Source organism: Trachemys scripta, chromosome 4 (genome assembly GCF_013100865.1).
Source record: "Trachemys scripta elegans isolate TJP31775 chromosome 4, CAS_Tse_1.0, whole genome shotgun sequence".
NCBI classification, from domain to species: Eukaryota; Metazoa; Chordata; order Testudines; family Emydidae; genus Trachemys; species Trachemys scripta.
In genome coordinates this window covers 32,749,225-32,767,226 of record NC_048301.1, presented here as the reverse complement: position 1 = coordinate 32,767,226, position 18,002 = coordinate 32,749,225, and the positions used below count along the sequence as shown (strand labels likewise).

The 18,002-nt window shown below is 37.8% G+C and overlaps 1 protein-coding gene across 7 annotated transcripts in view; it reads right to left on the bottom strand.

Moving 5' to 3' along the window:
• Positions 1-5,885: 5,885 nt before the first annotated feature.
• The window catches only part of FOXN3 (forkhead box N3), a 300,577-nt gene continuing 288,460 nt past the window's right edge, over positions 5,886-18,002 (bottom strand). For all 7 annotated transcript variants that reach the window (XM_034768119.1, XM_034768118.1, XM_034768120.1 and 4 more), the window contains one exon: positions 5,886-13,542. In XM_034768119.1, coding sequence (XP_034624010.1) covers positions 12,993-13,542 — 550 coding nt within the window. In that variant the 3' untranslated portion in view covers positions 5,886-12,992. The remainder of the gene's footprint in view (positions 13,543-18,002) is intronic.

Below are 18,002 nucleotides of genomic sequence, written 5' to 3'. Positions count from 1 at the left end.
AAGATCTGATTCTTTATGTGGTGATAGTGGGGCCATTAGGACGGGGTCTCCTTCTTCACAGCCGGATATTCCATTGTTTTAATGTCATTTCGATGGAATGTGAGGAGGTGACTTCCTGCTTCTCAGCTAATGGCTGCTGCTCGGCTGCTCTTTTACTTTGGTTGCAGACGAAGGCCTTAGGTTTTAGGCCTTACAATATGGCTGCCGACAAAGGCCTTGTCCTTACAGTCCCCTCCTTAATGACGCTTTTACCAAAGCCGTCATTACTATTCCAGGAGTCCAATACTCAGACCTGCTGAGCTTGGGCTTGCCTCCTGGGTATAATTAACAAGGGCCTTATTTTACTTTGCATGCCAGCTTCTTGTATTTTTCAAAGAGTTCTCTTCATCCAGCAAGCCAAAGCTATTATGCTCACTGATAAAGCCAATCGGATTCCGATGATCACCACAATGGGGTGAACCATTCTATTTTGCATACCAGTTGCAGAAGGTGAACACCCTAATAGTGTTTCCCACCAAGAGTGAAGTCCTGCATCTGCAATAATTTTCAGTATGAGTGATTTCTGTATTATCATGTTGTACTTCAATATGTATTTGTTCTCCTGTCTTTGCAATATCTTGTAAATGTGAATGTAACATAGGATGGATTAACAATTTTCTTATCATGGTCATAGTCATGCTTAAGGTTACAGGTGTATGAAACATGTCAATGGTTTTCCATTGTTGGTCTTCTTTATATGCCTAGGAATGATGATCAGTGTAATACATAACCAAATTTTTTGTTAACTGGATTCCCACAGGTACCACTAGATATATCTCAATAGTTAGACTGAGTTATTACATATGCTTGTTAGAACCATTTGATCTTTATTTAGGGTAAAATTTACCAATTTCCACCACGCCATTAATTGTCTCTCCCCTTGAATAACATTTTCTCACAACTTTTTGATTTCCAAAGGCAAATTTCCTTGCATGCCTTCCTGGATTATTTGAATGAGCAGTTGCTGACTTATTTCCTGGGCCCGTGTACAGGCTAATGCTAGGGACACATTTTCTTGTATTGATTCCATAGTCTCTGCTAACAATAAAAATCCTTTTTACCTTGCTGTTGCCATACTGGCAGTGTTTCAGAAAATAATTTTTGCCCCATTTCTAATTTTGATAAGGATGCACTGATGGGCTTTCCCAATTCTTGTATTTCAGCTGTAACATAACTTAATTTGTTTGCCATTACTGCTATGTTAGTAGCATCCAGTACTCCAGCTCCTAATCCAGTTTTACCCAAAGCAGTTTAATACACTCCTTGGGAGCCTTTTCTTTAGGCTACCCATCCCTTCTGGCTGCCGGGCAAATCCAATAACCTTCAGTAGTTCACATTGAGATAGTGTTAGGGCAGCTGTATCTTCACTGGGCCTTTACAGTACTGCCTCGTATAGTAATTAGGGAAGGTGTTGCAATGGCCTTCCTTTCCTTACATCCAATTTTATATAATACCCAGGTGCATTTAGCCGGGCTTACCTCCTGGAAGTTGATTAAGTCTTGCCAATTATTACTGATTTTTTTCCCCCAGTAACAAATGTTTTCACATACCTTTTTTTTCCCTTAGTCATTTTACTTTGTGCTTCAAATTTTTTTATGTCTATTCTTTCATTCCCACCAACAGATAAACCTTGTGTCCCATGCATATTTTGCCTTTAAATGTGCCTTTACCACCTGTGAATGTTTCCCTGTTAACAGACTGGCATTCCTTGACATTCACCCTTCTGCAACATTTGTATTTGTAAATACAGTTTAAATGCTTATTAATCCTTTTCTGCCTAACGCGGTATCCTCCTTTTAAAAAAAACAACAAACACCACCACAATACACAACAATGCTAGGAACAACACAAAAACACCATAAAACAATCTTCCTTGCGACAGTAGATCCATGTTATTCTGGGTTGCTCTTTAGCTGGTGCCAGCTTTTCCTGATTTTCTGAAAGACAAAAAGAACATTTTTCTACCCCTTTTAGGGTGGCAAATTATTGCTTAAAATATCCCCTCCTTTTACAAATACCCTTGTTGATTGCAGGCAAAACAGAGAATTACTCCCATACTTTCTTGTGTTTTTGTTTTATAGGCAGGCCAGGTTTCAATGGCTTTTACCCTTTAAGGGTTTAGGGGGAATTATCCCACTGTTCAGTCATTAAATTTATGAGGTGGTGTACCTCAGTTTCCCTTTCCATACAGCAGACCAGGTTTGTAATTTTTTCTGCTGTGCTAAGCTTGAAGTTTATTCACAGGTAATAGCTGAGAAGCATCATTACCATATGACCTTAAAGGTCCCCCCCACCCCCAATCATACACACTATACGTTAGCATCAAATCTATTAAAAGTATTTTGTTATACCATGAATTATATTGTTGGGGTTTTGGTGAATTAAGAGGTAGGGGTGTCATGCATATAAGCAGATCCCTTTTGTATTTGTCTTCCAATTCCAGCACTGTGCATACACACAAAAGTATTTTTTTTTCCTACTTAGAGTTAACCTGTCCCTCTTATTCTTAGGGTTGACTCCTTTTTCCACCTTTCCTTTCTGGAGGATCATAATTTGAGCCTTTTGGTTTCAGGTAGTTTGTTTGCTGACCAGGTATGTCCATTAGCTGCAGCTCCTTTGTGCTCCATTTATGGGCAGTTCTCTCCTTCCTCTATCAGTTAGGTAATTTGCATCAACACAGATGCTTTTTGGTTTGCTTTTGAATCCAAAGCCATCAGCAGCTCAGAGACTTCATCTTAAAAGGGACACAATCAACTTCCACCAGAGTTTTGATTACTTTTTACTTTCAATTCCTGCTTCCAAAACATACAGCGATCTGAAAAAGAAAACATAACCTATGGTGGCTCCTTTTCAGAGCCCTAATAGGATTTTAATTAAGTAGCGTGTTTTGTTTGCATTTCTTTTACCACTTCTACAATATACATTGCACATGTCCTGGGAAAAATGCACATTCCTTCCATTTAACTTCTGTAACATTATATTAGCTATATTAATTTTTACATAAGGTGTAACTGTTTCTTTTGTGCTCACAGAGTTTTCATGTGCCTTTATCAAAGTGACAGTCTGGTTACACAGAGCCACCTTAAGGCTCAGTATTGCTAACATTGCTTTTTTTGTGCACCTCACCCCTGCTGTTGCTCCAGAGGGGCACTGTCTTTTTTGTTTTTTATTCTTTTACTGCAGCTCTTATCTGCTATTTTGTTACCCCCAAAAAAGGATTCGGAATCTCTCCTCATTCTCCTGGTTCTGGCTGCCCCTTATTACAGCCACAACTTTGGTCTATAAAAAGACATTGAACTTTATAAAGCATTGAGGTACCTTAAGAGTTAAATGCTAAATAACAAAGCCAAACAACATTACCTGTGTCTGGCAAAAAGTGTATTAAGCTTCTTCTCTATACAAAAGAATGGGGTAAGACTCTCCTGGAAAATGCTACCAGCTTCAGCTTTACAGAAAAGTTAATTCCACAATATAAAATTGCATGTGTCAGGGAAGACCCTTTATGACACTAAAAATAGAGCACTCACTGACGAAGCCCATCTAAAATGTTGGTTCTCAATGTGACTTGTTTACTCTTGGGAAAAGTCTGGCTTGTAACCAAGTGAGCAGCTAATATAATTGTGTTTTTTTTTTTAAATGAAAGTACAAGTGTATCCTGGCTTTTCCTCTCCTTCATCCCCAAAGCATGATATCTGCTATCTAGCTATGTACTTGTATGGTCACCATCACAGAATCTGAGTGCTTCACAAATATTAATGAATTTACCCTCAGTACCACTGTGAAATAGGGAGGCATGGTTCCCATTTACAGATGAGACAGAGAGATTAAATCACTTGCTCAAGGTTGCACAGTAAGTGTGCAGTTGAGCTGGGAACTGAACATCTTCAATCCAGTGCCTAAACTAGCCTGTTCCTGACTTTCTTCCTATAGGGAATCCACTTCCCTTCTGAGGCAAACCTCAAAACCATCCTCTCCCCCTTTTGATGGGTAGCAGAGACTGAAACATGTGTGCCAGTGCCAGACACACTTAGTATTTCTTGTCCAGAGACGACTCCCCAAGAGTTCTCTCTCTTGCCAGCAAGTAGTGAAACAGGTTTCCTTTCAAGAACTGAAAAATCTGCTGGTCTCCCTTTTCCTGCATGCATGTCACTACTGATCTATCTGCACAACATGTTGCTGAATATTTGCTTCGTATACAGTGCATGGGAGGGGGGATCCATTAGAGGAAGAAAGACCAGAGCACAGTTAAGTGTTTTTTCCTTCTCACTGAGCTCCTTTCATCTCATCTCCTTGTCTGTGGGTTTTTCCTTTCTCCATTCTATTACAATAGTCCTGAACACTGATAGGTTACAAAATGAAGCATTTTCAGGCAGTACATTAAAGTATCAATTGCCCAGACAGTTATTGGCCTGGGGCATTTTCATGCTTTTTGTGTATATCCAGGAAGTTTGTTTCCCCCTCTTTCCGCAATACCTGTCCACATCTATCAGATCCAGATGCCTATCACAGTGGTATCTAATACCAACCACTAAGAACATACGTTAAGAAAGGTCTATTATGAAAAAGGATGTTTATATAAAGGCTTCAGGACAGCTGGGGGCCATGGTGTAAGTAGCCATATGTCCTCGCTGAACAGCAGGGAAGTTCACCCCTCCAGTTTTAACAATATCTTTGAAAACTGGCTGTGGAACAGATATTGGGCTTGCTGAAGAATGGGGTGGTTTTTATCTTTTAGAAGCTCAATCTATACATCTATTTAGGACTGCTTGTGGAAATATGGCATTTTCAAAATGGAGAATGCTCCAATAATAATTTTATGAATAGGATTTTACCATTCGGATTGGCTGTAATAGGGTAACAGCACTGTTTACCGTTCACTGTTCAGTTGCTATACAAAAGACTGAGGCCAAGATTTTCAAAATGAGTGCGTGGGCCAGATTTCTAACTCCAAATTAAGCCCTGATTGTCAAGAGTTCTCACCAAATAGCAGCACCTATTCCCACTGAACTCAATGGGAGCCACTGGAGGCTCAGTGCTTTTGAAAATAAGGCCACCTAATACCTGCCTAACTATGGATTTGGCATTCTAGTTTAGGTACCAATTTTTGAACATCTTTGCTTGAGTGGTTTATCTGCATTTGCTTACAGTAGGAGTCCTAGAAACAGCAAGATGAGTCAATGAATTGACTTGGGATTTGCACTCGTGTAACTGAGCTCAGACTCTGGCCCAAGAATGGCAAATGCACCACTTAGAAGGAAATATTCTTGATAACACAATATCATTTGATATACATGTCTGGATTCTTCTCTGGTTTATGCTGGATATAAAACAGGAGTAATTCCAATGAAGTAAGTTATATCCACGTAAAACTGATATGAGAAGAGAATCAGGCACACAATCCTTTTAGCAAGATGAAAAATTCTGTATCATGAAATCATAGAAGATTAGGATTGGAAGAAACCTCAGGAGGTCATCTAGTCCAATCCCCTGCTCAAAGCAGGACCAATCCCCAACTAAATCATCCCAGCCAGGGCTTTGTCAAGCCGGCCCTTTAAAAACCTCTAAGGATGGAGATTCCACCACCTCCCTAGGAAGCCCATTCCAGTGCTTCATCCTCCTCCTAGTGAAATCCTATTTCCTTTATCCTATTTATTCAATTGCACATGAGCAATGCATTGGCACCTAGTGCAGTGAATGTGCAAGAGAGATCATACCGTGGGTATAAAACGTAACTCAAATTGAATAAAAACAAATAGAAATCATACAGCAATTAGTGTTTTAAAAATATTGACTATTACTTAATATTTAAATGTATTTTCAAGCAAGTATACACAAAACTACAATTATTCAATTGATGCAACTCAGTAATTTTTATTGCAACTGGAAGACAATACATCACAGAAACTTTATGGTAGGTTTTGGGAAAGTGTTATTTACAATAATAATTGATGAAATAGTTTGTCTTTGGCAATATGATTACACATCAAGAAAATGTAAAATGCAAGTATGCTTCTAAATCAACACTTTCATATTTCCTAAAGATCGGCTGATTGCACTTGCCTTCGGACTGCTCATTTAGGTAAACACAAATACAACTTAACATCACTGTTTATTCCCCCATCACAGTTCTTATTTCAATATTCATGAAATTGGCAGTTTCATACGCCAAGTACAGAAAAAAAAAATTGGCTTCTTATTACTGTACTAAATTAACTTATTGGCCAGTTAAGGTCATGTGACCCTTAAGCATTGATATTAAACCTCTTGGTCTTTTGATTGCTTTATCACTTTTTTCTGTAAAACAAAATATTTCAGAAATATTACAGAATCAGAGTATAAAAAAATGTACAAGTTTATAATGCTTTTTCATACACACACAAGTCATTCCCCCAACATTTTACACAATGGCAGTTTTAAGTAGTGAGTGTGAATGATGCAGGCATGGAATTGGTTATCAAATGCAGGTATTACTTTTAATTGTTGTCCCACACACATACTCAGGAAATGTACATTGTTCAATTAACTTAAAAATGCACTAAATTTCAGGCTTATCTGAACTAGAAAAAAATCGGTATTGGGATTTCAGGCCACAGTAATGGAAGGATGGCGTCTAATTTCTAGCTATGATATATTATCCATATTAGCATCTGAATATCCAGTATGGAATATCAACTTTAGGTGAAATCCACCCTAGTGTTGAATGCCAGCTCAAGGCCTTTTTCATCACTTAAATCCTTAATCTTGGGCTTAAGTGGTGGGTCTTCAATGCTGGTGGTCTGTTCCAAAGCCCACTGAAGATAACTGAAAAAACACTCCCATTAATTTCAAATTGGCTTTGGATCAGGCCCTGGGCGAATTTCACCCTTTTTACAAAAGGAATAGAAATCCCATGCTATACTCATTGCAAATGTGATACAGTAGAAAAAAACAATTATATATTTTCAGATAAATACTCTTTGTTTCAATGCTAACAGAAAAGAGGAAAGGCTACTCGTTTAGCACAACAACTCAGAAGTGACCTTTGTTAACTCATTTCTGATTTTAAATGTACACCAGCAAAATACAGCACCATAGACACATCAGGTTGAGAATTTTTTTTCTGTTTTTTTTGGTCAGTGAAGCTAGTACTTGTTTGCTGAACTGTGGAAGAATTATAAGGTCATATACACTATCAATGATAAAGCAACCCAGCTGACAAGTCTGTGCTTAATTCAAGAATAACCAGTATTAGAAATAAAGTAAAAACAAAAAACCCTAATAAACCACTGTCAATTAATACTTCCTAAAGAAAAAGGGATTAACAGATGATTTCACAACGGTATGCAGATTTATACAGAACACTAAATGTTATGTGTAAATCCTCAGACTCCATCTCAAAATAGAAACACACAAGATGTATACAGTTTGATTTACACATTCTGATTCAAAGGAAAAAGACATAATTACAACTTTGTAACTGCGTTAACTGCAATATAAACCAAACAGAAGTTCAAAGTTTGGCAGATAACTAAGAAGAGGGTTATCACTTAGGTTATATAGCAAAGTGTTGATGTATATTACATAGAGTAGTATAAATAATAAAAAAGTATTATTTAAATTAGATCACAGTGCTGCATTATGTGCATAACAGTATTTGATATATTACTGGAGGGCTGTGAAGAACAACACTAAAGACTTAACTGGTCAGACTGTCAACACTGATACTCTGTTACAATCAAGAGGATGTATGGTTCAAATGCTCTTTTGCTGGCAAAGTCAAGAAGATAGATAGATATTTTTTAAAAACAACCTTTTCTAAATAAAATAAAATAAAAATATTCTGGGCAGCTGTGACCCAGCTGATTTACTTGCTTAATGAGGTGAATTGCATTTGTATCTGAAATTGTGAACGTGTTTTCCACACTTTTATTATGAACCTAGAGTTCATGGGGTTACATTTTTCAAAACCACAGAGGGCCAGATTTATAAACGTGTGCAGGTGCCTAAAGATGAAGATACCAGGTACCTGCCTAGTGGAATTTTCAAAAGCCCTAAGCAACTAACTCCCATTGATTTCAAAGGCAGTAAAACATCCAGGCATATTTGAAAATCCCACTAGGCAGGTGTTAATATGCACCTTTAGGCACCTAAATACCTTTACAAATTTGGCCCTTAGTGACTTAGGAGCCTCTCTCTCAAACTCAAGAGGTCACTCTTGGCTTAGGTGTTTTTAGAAATTTCACCCATGGCACCATTTGTTAGATGATTTAGGACCAAATTATCTGCTTATGAAAATTGAGATAACTACATTACAGCTCTCTTGAGTCCAAATAAGTAGGGAATTTGGTCCATAGTTTTCAAAGCGAGGCAGTAATTCAGTCAAATGTAGAAGACCAGTGTGTGTGTTTAGGGATTTTCTTCTCCCACTAGTATAAATCAGGAGTAACTCCAAGGACATCAGTCGAATTACACACTAGTATGTAACCCATGGATGAGGAGAATTGGGCTCACAGGCTGATTTTCTAGAGCTAAAGGGGTGTGTGTATCATCTCACCAATCCTGGTTTTAACTCCAGTGATGCCCCTGGAGTTACTCCTGGTTTCAACACTTGTGAGATCACAATCAAGCTTCATTTTTAGGAAGATACATTTGATGAAATAGCAAAGCTGCTCAAGACCTGTGCTTAGCATTTTTAAAAGGCAAAACTTCATCAAAATGATTTTACAAAAGAACATCAAATATTTTGCAGCACACAAGCAATGAATGGTTGATTCCTTTACACCTGCAGACTTTAACAGAATCTATTTGTGGCATTAGCTCTGGCTTACAAATGTTTCTCCCTCCAAAATGAACATTGTAAAATGTAAGGATTTGTTTGTTAATTATAAACCACCCTTAAAAAAATCTTCTCAGGTCTGTAACTTGCCATTGATAGTCTGCTGCCCTAATATCTTTTTCATACCAGCTTTGAGGAATATTAATTTTGAAAGATTTTTTTAAAATACTAGAGTGGGGAAAAATAGATGTTTAGAGATTTTAGGAGTTCTTCCTCAAAAATGGCTTTGTCAGAAAAACAGTCTGGCAAATGCTGAAGTCCATAATATGATCCAATTACCAGTTAGTTTTGGCAGGATTTTAAGAATAGTGACAATTGCACTGAGGCGTTGGCAATGTATTTATATTTATTTATTTAGTTAGTTAATTCTTGAGAGTATTTACGAACATGCATTGTATTGGCTCTATAATGTTTGGTTACATAATAGACTGGACAGACCTTAAACAGTCCTTCCAATCCAATGTACAAAGAACACACCTATGTAGATAAATGAATATTTAACTGATGGAACCAAGTCCAATTCCGAAGAAGTTACTGTGCTCAATCAGGCACAAATTGCATGTTTTAAAAGGTGGCTTGCAAGTATTTTTTTTTTTTTTTTTAAAAACATACCAATCTGTAGTTATGTACTGAATGTCACCAGTTATAAGTATAGGAATTCTGGACAAAATATTTTTTAAACTTACAACAATAGATTGTTTTAATCACATATACTTTACGCCCTTCTTGAATAGTCTACAGGGGGCATTAGTACATAACCAAACTTCTGGTTCCTCTCTTTTAATGGGTCCTGAAAGTATTTTATAAAACACAGCCTATTGACATCTTCCCAGTAGGCCAGCCTAGAAGCTACAAATTGCACCTGCCGATATTTAAATATACCAGCAAGCCCATAAAGGAGTTATTGAAGTCTTACAGAAATAATGTATTTTAAGACAACCTGCCTAATTAGGTATTTATGTACAAGACTGTTTTCTTGGGTGGATAACACTAGTGATAAATACATATTTAATCAAGTAGCTAAATTAGAAAATAGTACTTATGGAACAGATTCTTATCTCAGGTTACACTGGTATAAGTCTGGAGTAACTATTCTAGTCAGTAAAGTTACTCTGGAATTAGTTTTGTGACTGAGAGCAGTTTTTGCCCACTAGTATGTCACCATGTAATTTTCTCTGGTGAAGGTGGGGAGTAAGCCATTGCTTCAAATTTACTTGATGCCACTAAATTTTACTCTTAATTGTATTTAATATTAATCAGACTGGTGGGATGGAACAACATATGCACAAGCGTGTATTACAATGGCTTTTGGGGCAAGTTAATGCATTTTCATTTGCAGTTACTCTTCCCAGAAGACCATGAAACACAAGAGGCCAGATTTTCTGGTGCAGTTGTTGTGTGGCACTATCAGCGGATTCTGGCTGCAGAGCAAGCATATCCGCCAACAGGAGAAGGACCCCAGTGCAGTCATGAAGGGACTCTACCCAGAGGAAGCAATATGGCTGATGCACCTCTATGCTGCACTGACCCCTAAGCTATGGGTTTTTGCTTCTCAGGGCTGCTGGTAACCAGTGTATGTGACAGCAGCAGTTGGTAGGGTTCTAACTTACACCTGGGGACCAACCCTGCACCCAGTGGACTCAGATCACCTTGAGTGCAAGGGTTAAACCATCTTTGTCTCCCACCATCTCAATCTATGCTGCTTGAAGTTCTCCCAGACTCATCCAGCCCATGGACTATTATTCAATTCACAATATAATCAGGGTCTTGAGTCCTGATACACACTTAGGCAAATCAGAAGAAAAGAAATAAATTTTGGTGCTGCACCCTTGTGCTGTAGTATGTTTTCTATACAACAGAACACCCATTGAGCATAGCAATATTGACAGACCATAGTAATCCACTGCACAATCCTTTCACTTCCTAAACCAAATGAAAAACCCAAATGCCTCATGGTGCAATTTTTATTTTACTCCACTGGGTAGGCGATCATATCCCTCTATAGCTTCCTGTTCATGGGCTATCCTCCCTCCTCATGTAATTCTGTGGATTAAAACAGCTACACCAAGGATAAATATGGTGGCCTCAAGTTTTTAAAGAAGACAGATAATTTTACTTTATGAAATGATGGGGATTTTCAGTCCCTGTAATGTTCCTTTTGCCTCTCAGATTTTCTTAGTGTAGATGATTTCAATGCCAAATTCACAAATTGGGGTGGGAGAGATTGTATTTTCTTCACAGCTTCCCCCCACTTCCAGGGAATTCCAATCTAATTATCAACATTTTCAGGAGAGTAGCACAACTATACCTGAATCGCTTCCTCTAACCCTGTGCTATATCTCTGATCACCATCAATAAGGCTCTTTACTAACTTCATTTCTTTTCATGGCAAATTAGCAAAGCTATTCATTGACATACCTATCCCTGAACCAAATCCGAATTATTTTCCTCAATTAAGCTCCCATTATTCTCTTGATTCTATCATACACACTCACTACTAAATTTGCCCTCAAATTATTGCATCATGTTACACATGTACAGGCAGAGAAAGGACATACTTTTTTTTTTTTTTTAAACAGAAGTAGGGAGAGGGGGCTGAATGTGCAGACAAGGCAGTATAATTCAACCATCCAAGCCCTACCAGAGTGTGAAGATATTTTTAATATTGCAGAGTAAGTTCCCCAACAGTCAGTGTTTGTCCCTGAAGAAGGTTAAACCTTAAACACCTGCTTCAAAAAAACAAAACAAAAAACAAACAAAAAAACAAAACAAAAATAAAACAGACTCTAAGCCTAAGGGCTTAAAAATTAGAGGCATAGCCTTTTTCTCTATTTTCTATATTTATATGAAAATAATTCATGCTTCATGCTAAATACATTATTTACCTTACAAGAACTTTGTTATCTTTGAATAAAAAAAAAGTTGTTGTTGTTTTTAATTTCCCCTCCCCCAAATCCATGCAATGTGGATCAGAATTTTCTGCTGGCTATGCTGGTTGGATCTGGAAATCTGATGTTTTTGCACAGATGAATCCTGACTGACATTAACTGCATACTCAATTTTGAGGGCAGTATAGGAGCTCTTTGTTGTACTCTATTTTCTTGTCCATTAATATGCTTTTTTTGTTTCTGGTTTTTTGTTTTAAATACAGCATAATACTAATGGCAGGTTTTGTAGCATTTTTTCCCCAGTTAGACCAAATATTTTTGATCCACAGAAAAATATTCTGATTTACTTACTTCCGTAATATCTACTGTAATTTCTTAGACTTGATTGCTTTTCACTCAGGCAGTTTAGAAGACATAGCTTGTTTTCCATATTATTATTATAATTATTATTTTTTGCACGCAGTGCCAATCTTCAGGCTTATGGCTTTTTGAACATTCTTTTAATTTAATATAGAAGACAGAATTCAATGATTAACAATACCATTAACAATTCCCTCTCCCCCCCCCCCAACCATTTCTTCTCATTATTTCACTGAAACCCGTTGCATACATAGTTCAAATTTTCCACAACTTAAAGTTATCAGTCTTCACATTATGAGCCACATATAGTACAGGGAGCACTAATAATGCATTACTGTATGCGCAATTGCCTCCAGTGGCTGTCCAAAGACTTCTATGGCACAACTGTATCCAACTGCCACTGGTTCTTGGTTTGGTGTTGAGGTCTCCATGCCTCCTCCAAATCTCTTTATTAACATTCACTTATAAACCCAATTGTAAGGCCATTTTTTTTTAACCTAAGGGCCAGGCCTGAATGATTACTGAATTATGCACATCTCTTCTAGGTATCAGAGGGATTTCCAAGGGCCGAATTGTACTCCCGTCACAATAATGTTGATGTCACTGCGTATTCAACCATGCATTTCTGACAAGCTGGAGAAAGCAATGGTGATTTTGGCTTTTTTACTTTGTGTCTTCAGGTAATGAAAAGCTTTTGTAAATTAGCTGAGTGTCAGTATGAGTTCTATGGCTTCAATCTCCTTTAAAAATAAAAATCTTAAGGGTCCAAAAAAAGAAAAAAACAAAAAACAAAAACAAAACAAAAAATGCTGATATTGCCACAAATCATTAGAATTCACCTGACGTGCTGAAACAAAATTTTGTAAGTTCAAACAAATCAATGATTTGTTCTAATTTTTTGTGGTTTCCTTTTGCTCTTTCTGCCCCTTTGCCGTCCGATTGGTGATGTTATTCAAACAGGAGCGAATTCCTGCTAAATGCAGGAGTGATCCAGCTGCTTCTTTCATCTCCTCATCGTCACTCTCTGGGGGCTTTTCCGTACGTCTCTTTTTAAGAGGCAGTGTGTCACTTGGTACTTTTTTCGCCTTCAGTAAATGTTGCCTTTTCTTGTGCTGGGATGCATACCCACTGTCAGCTAAAGAGTCCTTGGTCTCCTTTCGGTTTTGCTTTTTGTCCTCCTCTTCTGTTTCACTATGGCTCTCGTGGCTCTGGAAGCTAACTTCACTCCCTTCGCTGCTGTCTTGGCTGCCTTTAGTAGCAAATTCATAATGGTCATCAGCAGAGGAAGAGGAAACAGAGTCACTAGCAGGTGAAGTGCTCCTGTGGTTGGAAGATTTGGCACTGCTATAGTTGTGATCCTCCTTTGGGTCCCCACTAACGACTGGAGAGCCACACGACTGTTCACTTTCTGTCCTCATCCGGCAGTTTGCTAGTCCATTCCTGTTAAAATGATATGAAATATCCTTAGAAACCATGTACACATAATGCTGCTCTAAGGTGAAATGCAACAATCATGGAGTCAATGGACAGACAACTGATCAATATGGCTACCAAAAGTAATGATCATTCTATGCCTGATCCAAAGCCCCATTAACTCAATCAGTGGGAGCTTTTCTATCAAATTCAATCATCTTTGTATTGGACCTCATACATAAAATACAACAATTCAAAACAGACTGACAGGAGTGAGTGGTACAGTCACAAAAATTGACATTCCGACAGTTCATATTTATCCTTCATCAATAAAACTATCTAATTTAGGTTTATAAACAAACAAACAAAATCACACCACTGTTTTTCAAACAGATAGAAATGACAGTTCAGTGACCTGGAAATTTAACTCCTCCTTTCCTTTATATATTAGTACTACCAAAGGCTGAAATCAAACTTGCTAGCAAGTTTGGAGACAGATGTGTGTTTGTTTTCCCCAGCTATGTGATTCTGACAGTAAGGAACGCCTTGTTCTGTCAATAAGTTAAACTGCTGTGGCTTCTGACTAGGCACTGTGGCACAGTTAGCAGAGATGTACAATAACCAGGTGCCATTTCACTGTCACTTTTTGGACCATAAACACATTAAGAAAGAGAATCAACATTTATTCTGACTATATCAAAAGAAGAGGGGCATCCTCAGCACTGTCAATCTTAATATCTATTGACATAAGTGATCGACAAAATATTTTAAGAACAGTAATAAGAAGAAAAATAAGAAGAAAAAAACTCTGCTTGTGTGCTACAAGGCACCATTTTGGATAATGTCTTCCTTCCTATATATCTGTACAGTACTTAGCACAGTGGGACCCCAATTCTGATTGAGGCCTTTGGGTGCTACTTCAGTATGAAAAACGTATAACCACTAGAGCCCGTTTGCACACCAGTGAAGTCAATGGCAGTTCTGCTGTTGATTTACATGGGAAAAGAACGTGTCCCCCATTCAGCAAGTCTGTTAAAGCAGGGCTTAATCCTGCACAGTGCCCTCAACTTCCACTAAGCAAAATGGGGGATGACGATGCTCGGGACTCATTCTACAGGCTCCTAATTACTAACAAGAAAAATACTAGTCTGTTTTCAGTATCACTTGATAAACTGCTTTTAAAATCAAGTCTTGCCACCTTCACATAATTCAATGTTGCCAGTCTTTCAAGCCAACGCTGGATAAGTGACTTCCTAGGAGTGTCCTGAATGTAAAGGTTTCTCAAAAGGAATGTTAAGAGGAATAGCACCCTGCCAAATCAGACAAACTGTTCCCCTCTCCATTTCAAGTAAATTATGGGGAAGTGGTTCGGGTTTCCAGGGAATGGACTTGCCTTCTGGAACTTGTTTCTTTACAGAAAACAGGACAGTGTTATCCATTTCCCAAGAGTATGGGACGAGCTGTGCATAAAGTCACAGTTTCCATATATCTAACAGAACAAACAACGGCTAGAAATGAAAGAAAACTTTTGTCTAAGATCTATCTTATTCTGTTGAAGTAGGAAATAGAGTTTCAAGTCCAACACCACCACAATGCTGGAAGATGGCTAATTAGTCATTCTAAATTTTCTAGTTAGACTATTTTGGGGAAAAAAATGTAAATACAAGGTCTAGTTATCAGCAAATAAAGTCTCTCACCAGCCTCTCTTGCTCAATAAAATTTAATTTTTCCTAGATTTTAGGAGTAGGTTTATGATCCATGAATTATATACAGGACTCAGCAGGAAGAGACAAAGCTCCTTCAATTATTAATAACTAAATGCAGCGTCATTCATGATTGTGCAGCAAGCCAGCTGCATTTACTTTGAGATGGTTTGCCACTGCAGGGGTTGTCGTTAGAGGATGCCAAATGCTTAAAGGAAGAAATCATCCATACTAAAGTAGTTGTAAGGTGAATTTATAACCAACTCCTTAAAATCATTCATTAAAAAGGAAGCATGGGATACATTTTAAATGACAAATTCTTCACTTTTAAGCTAAATTTACATGTAAAGATGATCAAAATTATCATAAATTAGCATAAAATTAAAGTTACATGATTTTACCAGGCAGCTAATAGTCTGAGCAATGTGGCTCAATAAACATTGCATGCTACTAATCTTCAGCATAAATTCAGCGACAAATTCTTGCTCCAAGGAAACAAACACTGGACACAATAGGTGGGAAATCAAACAGTATATTTATTAACTAGATGGTAGGTAAACAAGGTTTTTAATGGACCTTCCTATTATTAAATCTGGGCATAGTTTGTTTTGAATGACCATTAAATAAAAAAGCAACAACTCCACAGAAAAGAGCAGCAACATCTCCCTAAAAACTGCTGATTTGCCCCTTGAGTGCACTGAGCAGACTCTGGTGTTTCTTCTGACACAGATGGGCTACAATTTGGAGTAAAGACGCAATGACTTTGCAAACGGATTGGAATTTTGAGTAAGTATAAAAAAATGCTAAGTAGTCTAGGATTATAGAGGGAAGGTAAACTACTATGAAGAGATAAGTTCCCATTGGTAACCGAATGACCACAAAAAATGGAAAGGAGGAAAAGAAAAAGAAGGTGGTCCACAGAAAGGTGCAAGAAAGAAAAAGTATTAGAGAAATGGGAAGAAAGGAGGGAATAGACCAAGGATCTCAGAATGGAAAGCATAAGGGATAGGGCTGATCAGGAAACGAATAACTTTTGCTACAGAAAATATTTTCTGTTCTTCATTAATATTTTGAAATTTTCAAAGTTTTCCAACAAGTCCTGCTTAAGAAAATAAAAGAGAGAGATAGCAGGTCAAGGAGACAATTGGCAAGGATACTAGCAGAAATGAAAATGAGTGAAACAGATGGAATGTTTTAGGATCTTCAAGAAGATCAGATATTATGTATCCAAAAGTAAACAAATGATTTTTACCTTAAAGCAATAGCTCAAATACACGAGATGTGAAGACTTCCCTATACTTGATGTTAGCAGTTTAATATAATGAGTGGAATTAAAATAATATCTAATCCATTTCCATTGAATATACACTTCTGAGGCACTTCCAAGACCTAATTCTTTGTATTACTGTTATGGAGTCATACATTTGCTAAGAAAACAAATAGTGTAATACTGGGTGTGAGCCAAAGCACCTCTGTATTCACACCCTACACCATATTATAATAATATTTGTACACAATATGCCTTGTGAGGTATCATTTGAAAACTAATAACTTGCTGGTCAATAATATCATGGTGAAATGTATATAGCAGCATTATGTGTAAAGTTATTTATTCCCCCGTATGATGTTATTAACACGTGTTCAAAACCAGACAGCCCTGCCTAGGCAAAAGTCGTTATACAAGTCTCTCCTAAACAAAGACACGTGTGTTTACCTCAATTTACATATAAATAGTAAACAGGATCTTCAAGACAGAACGGGGAGTAGATGGCAGGAAACACAACAATTTGCATTTCAGCAAACAAAAGTGTGTGTGTGGTGGGGAAGAGCATGAAGCCTCCTTCACCGGCAGTCTACATATCACCTTCCTCACAACTTGAAATAACTTTATTTTGAGAGGTAACTTTCAGAAGAATCCATTTCAGAGGTTCGATGGACTATAAAAAGAAAGGGGCAGAAAACCCCAAGTGATCTCTTTCACCTAAAATAATCAAGGCACCAGCACCTCTGGGCCTCTGGAAGAGACCCTGAACAAGCAGAGGGTCACCATTTTGTTGGAAGACTGTGGGTGAGAAAGGCTATCTTGAACAAAGCCTCAAACCAAATCTTTCTAGATTAAGACTTTTAGATGTGAGTTTTCACTTTTATTTGCTTTTAACCATTCCTAACTTTATCTCTCATACTTGAACTCAAAATCCCATCCTCTTTCGTTAATAAACTTGTTTTACTATTAATCTAAGCCAACACTGCTGTGTTTGTACTAAAGTTGATGTGGCAAACTGGTGTGTTTTCTCTCTTTAAAGGAGCAAATGAGCCATATTATTTTACTGAACTGTCCAGAGAGGGCAGGACATTGCAGAGCACATGGTTTTGGGAAAATTTGGGACTGGGAGTGTGTTGGAGTCTGCTGGAAACCAGAGTGGGGCAGTAGACAGGTTGCTGGGGTCAGAGATGCTGAACCAGGACTGTCTAGCATGCAGACACTCGGGTGTGACCTGCATGCTGGTAGACTGGTTGTAAGCAGCCTAGGTTGGGCGATTCAACAGCAAGGCATCATAAGGAACCCAAGATTTCAGAGCAGTGGTGACACAATCCCTCACTGGTCTTGACTGCTCCCCTCCCCGCCCCCACTGAGTGCATTTCTGTTCAAGACTTAAATGATAACACCTGTCAGTCATTCAGTGTTTATAAATGCCAGGAAAATAGTGTTGTGTGCCTGGGCCTATTCAATCAAAAAACAAGACACATACACAATCACCATATATACATTCTTTGTATCAGAAG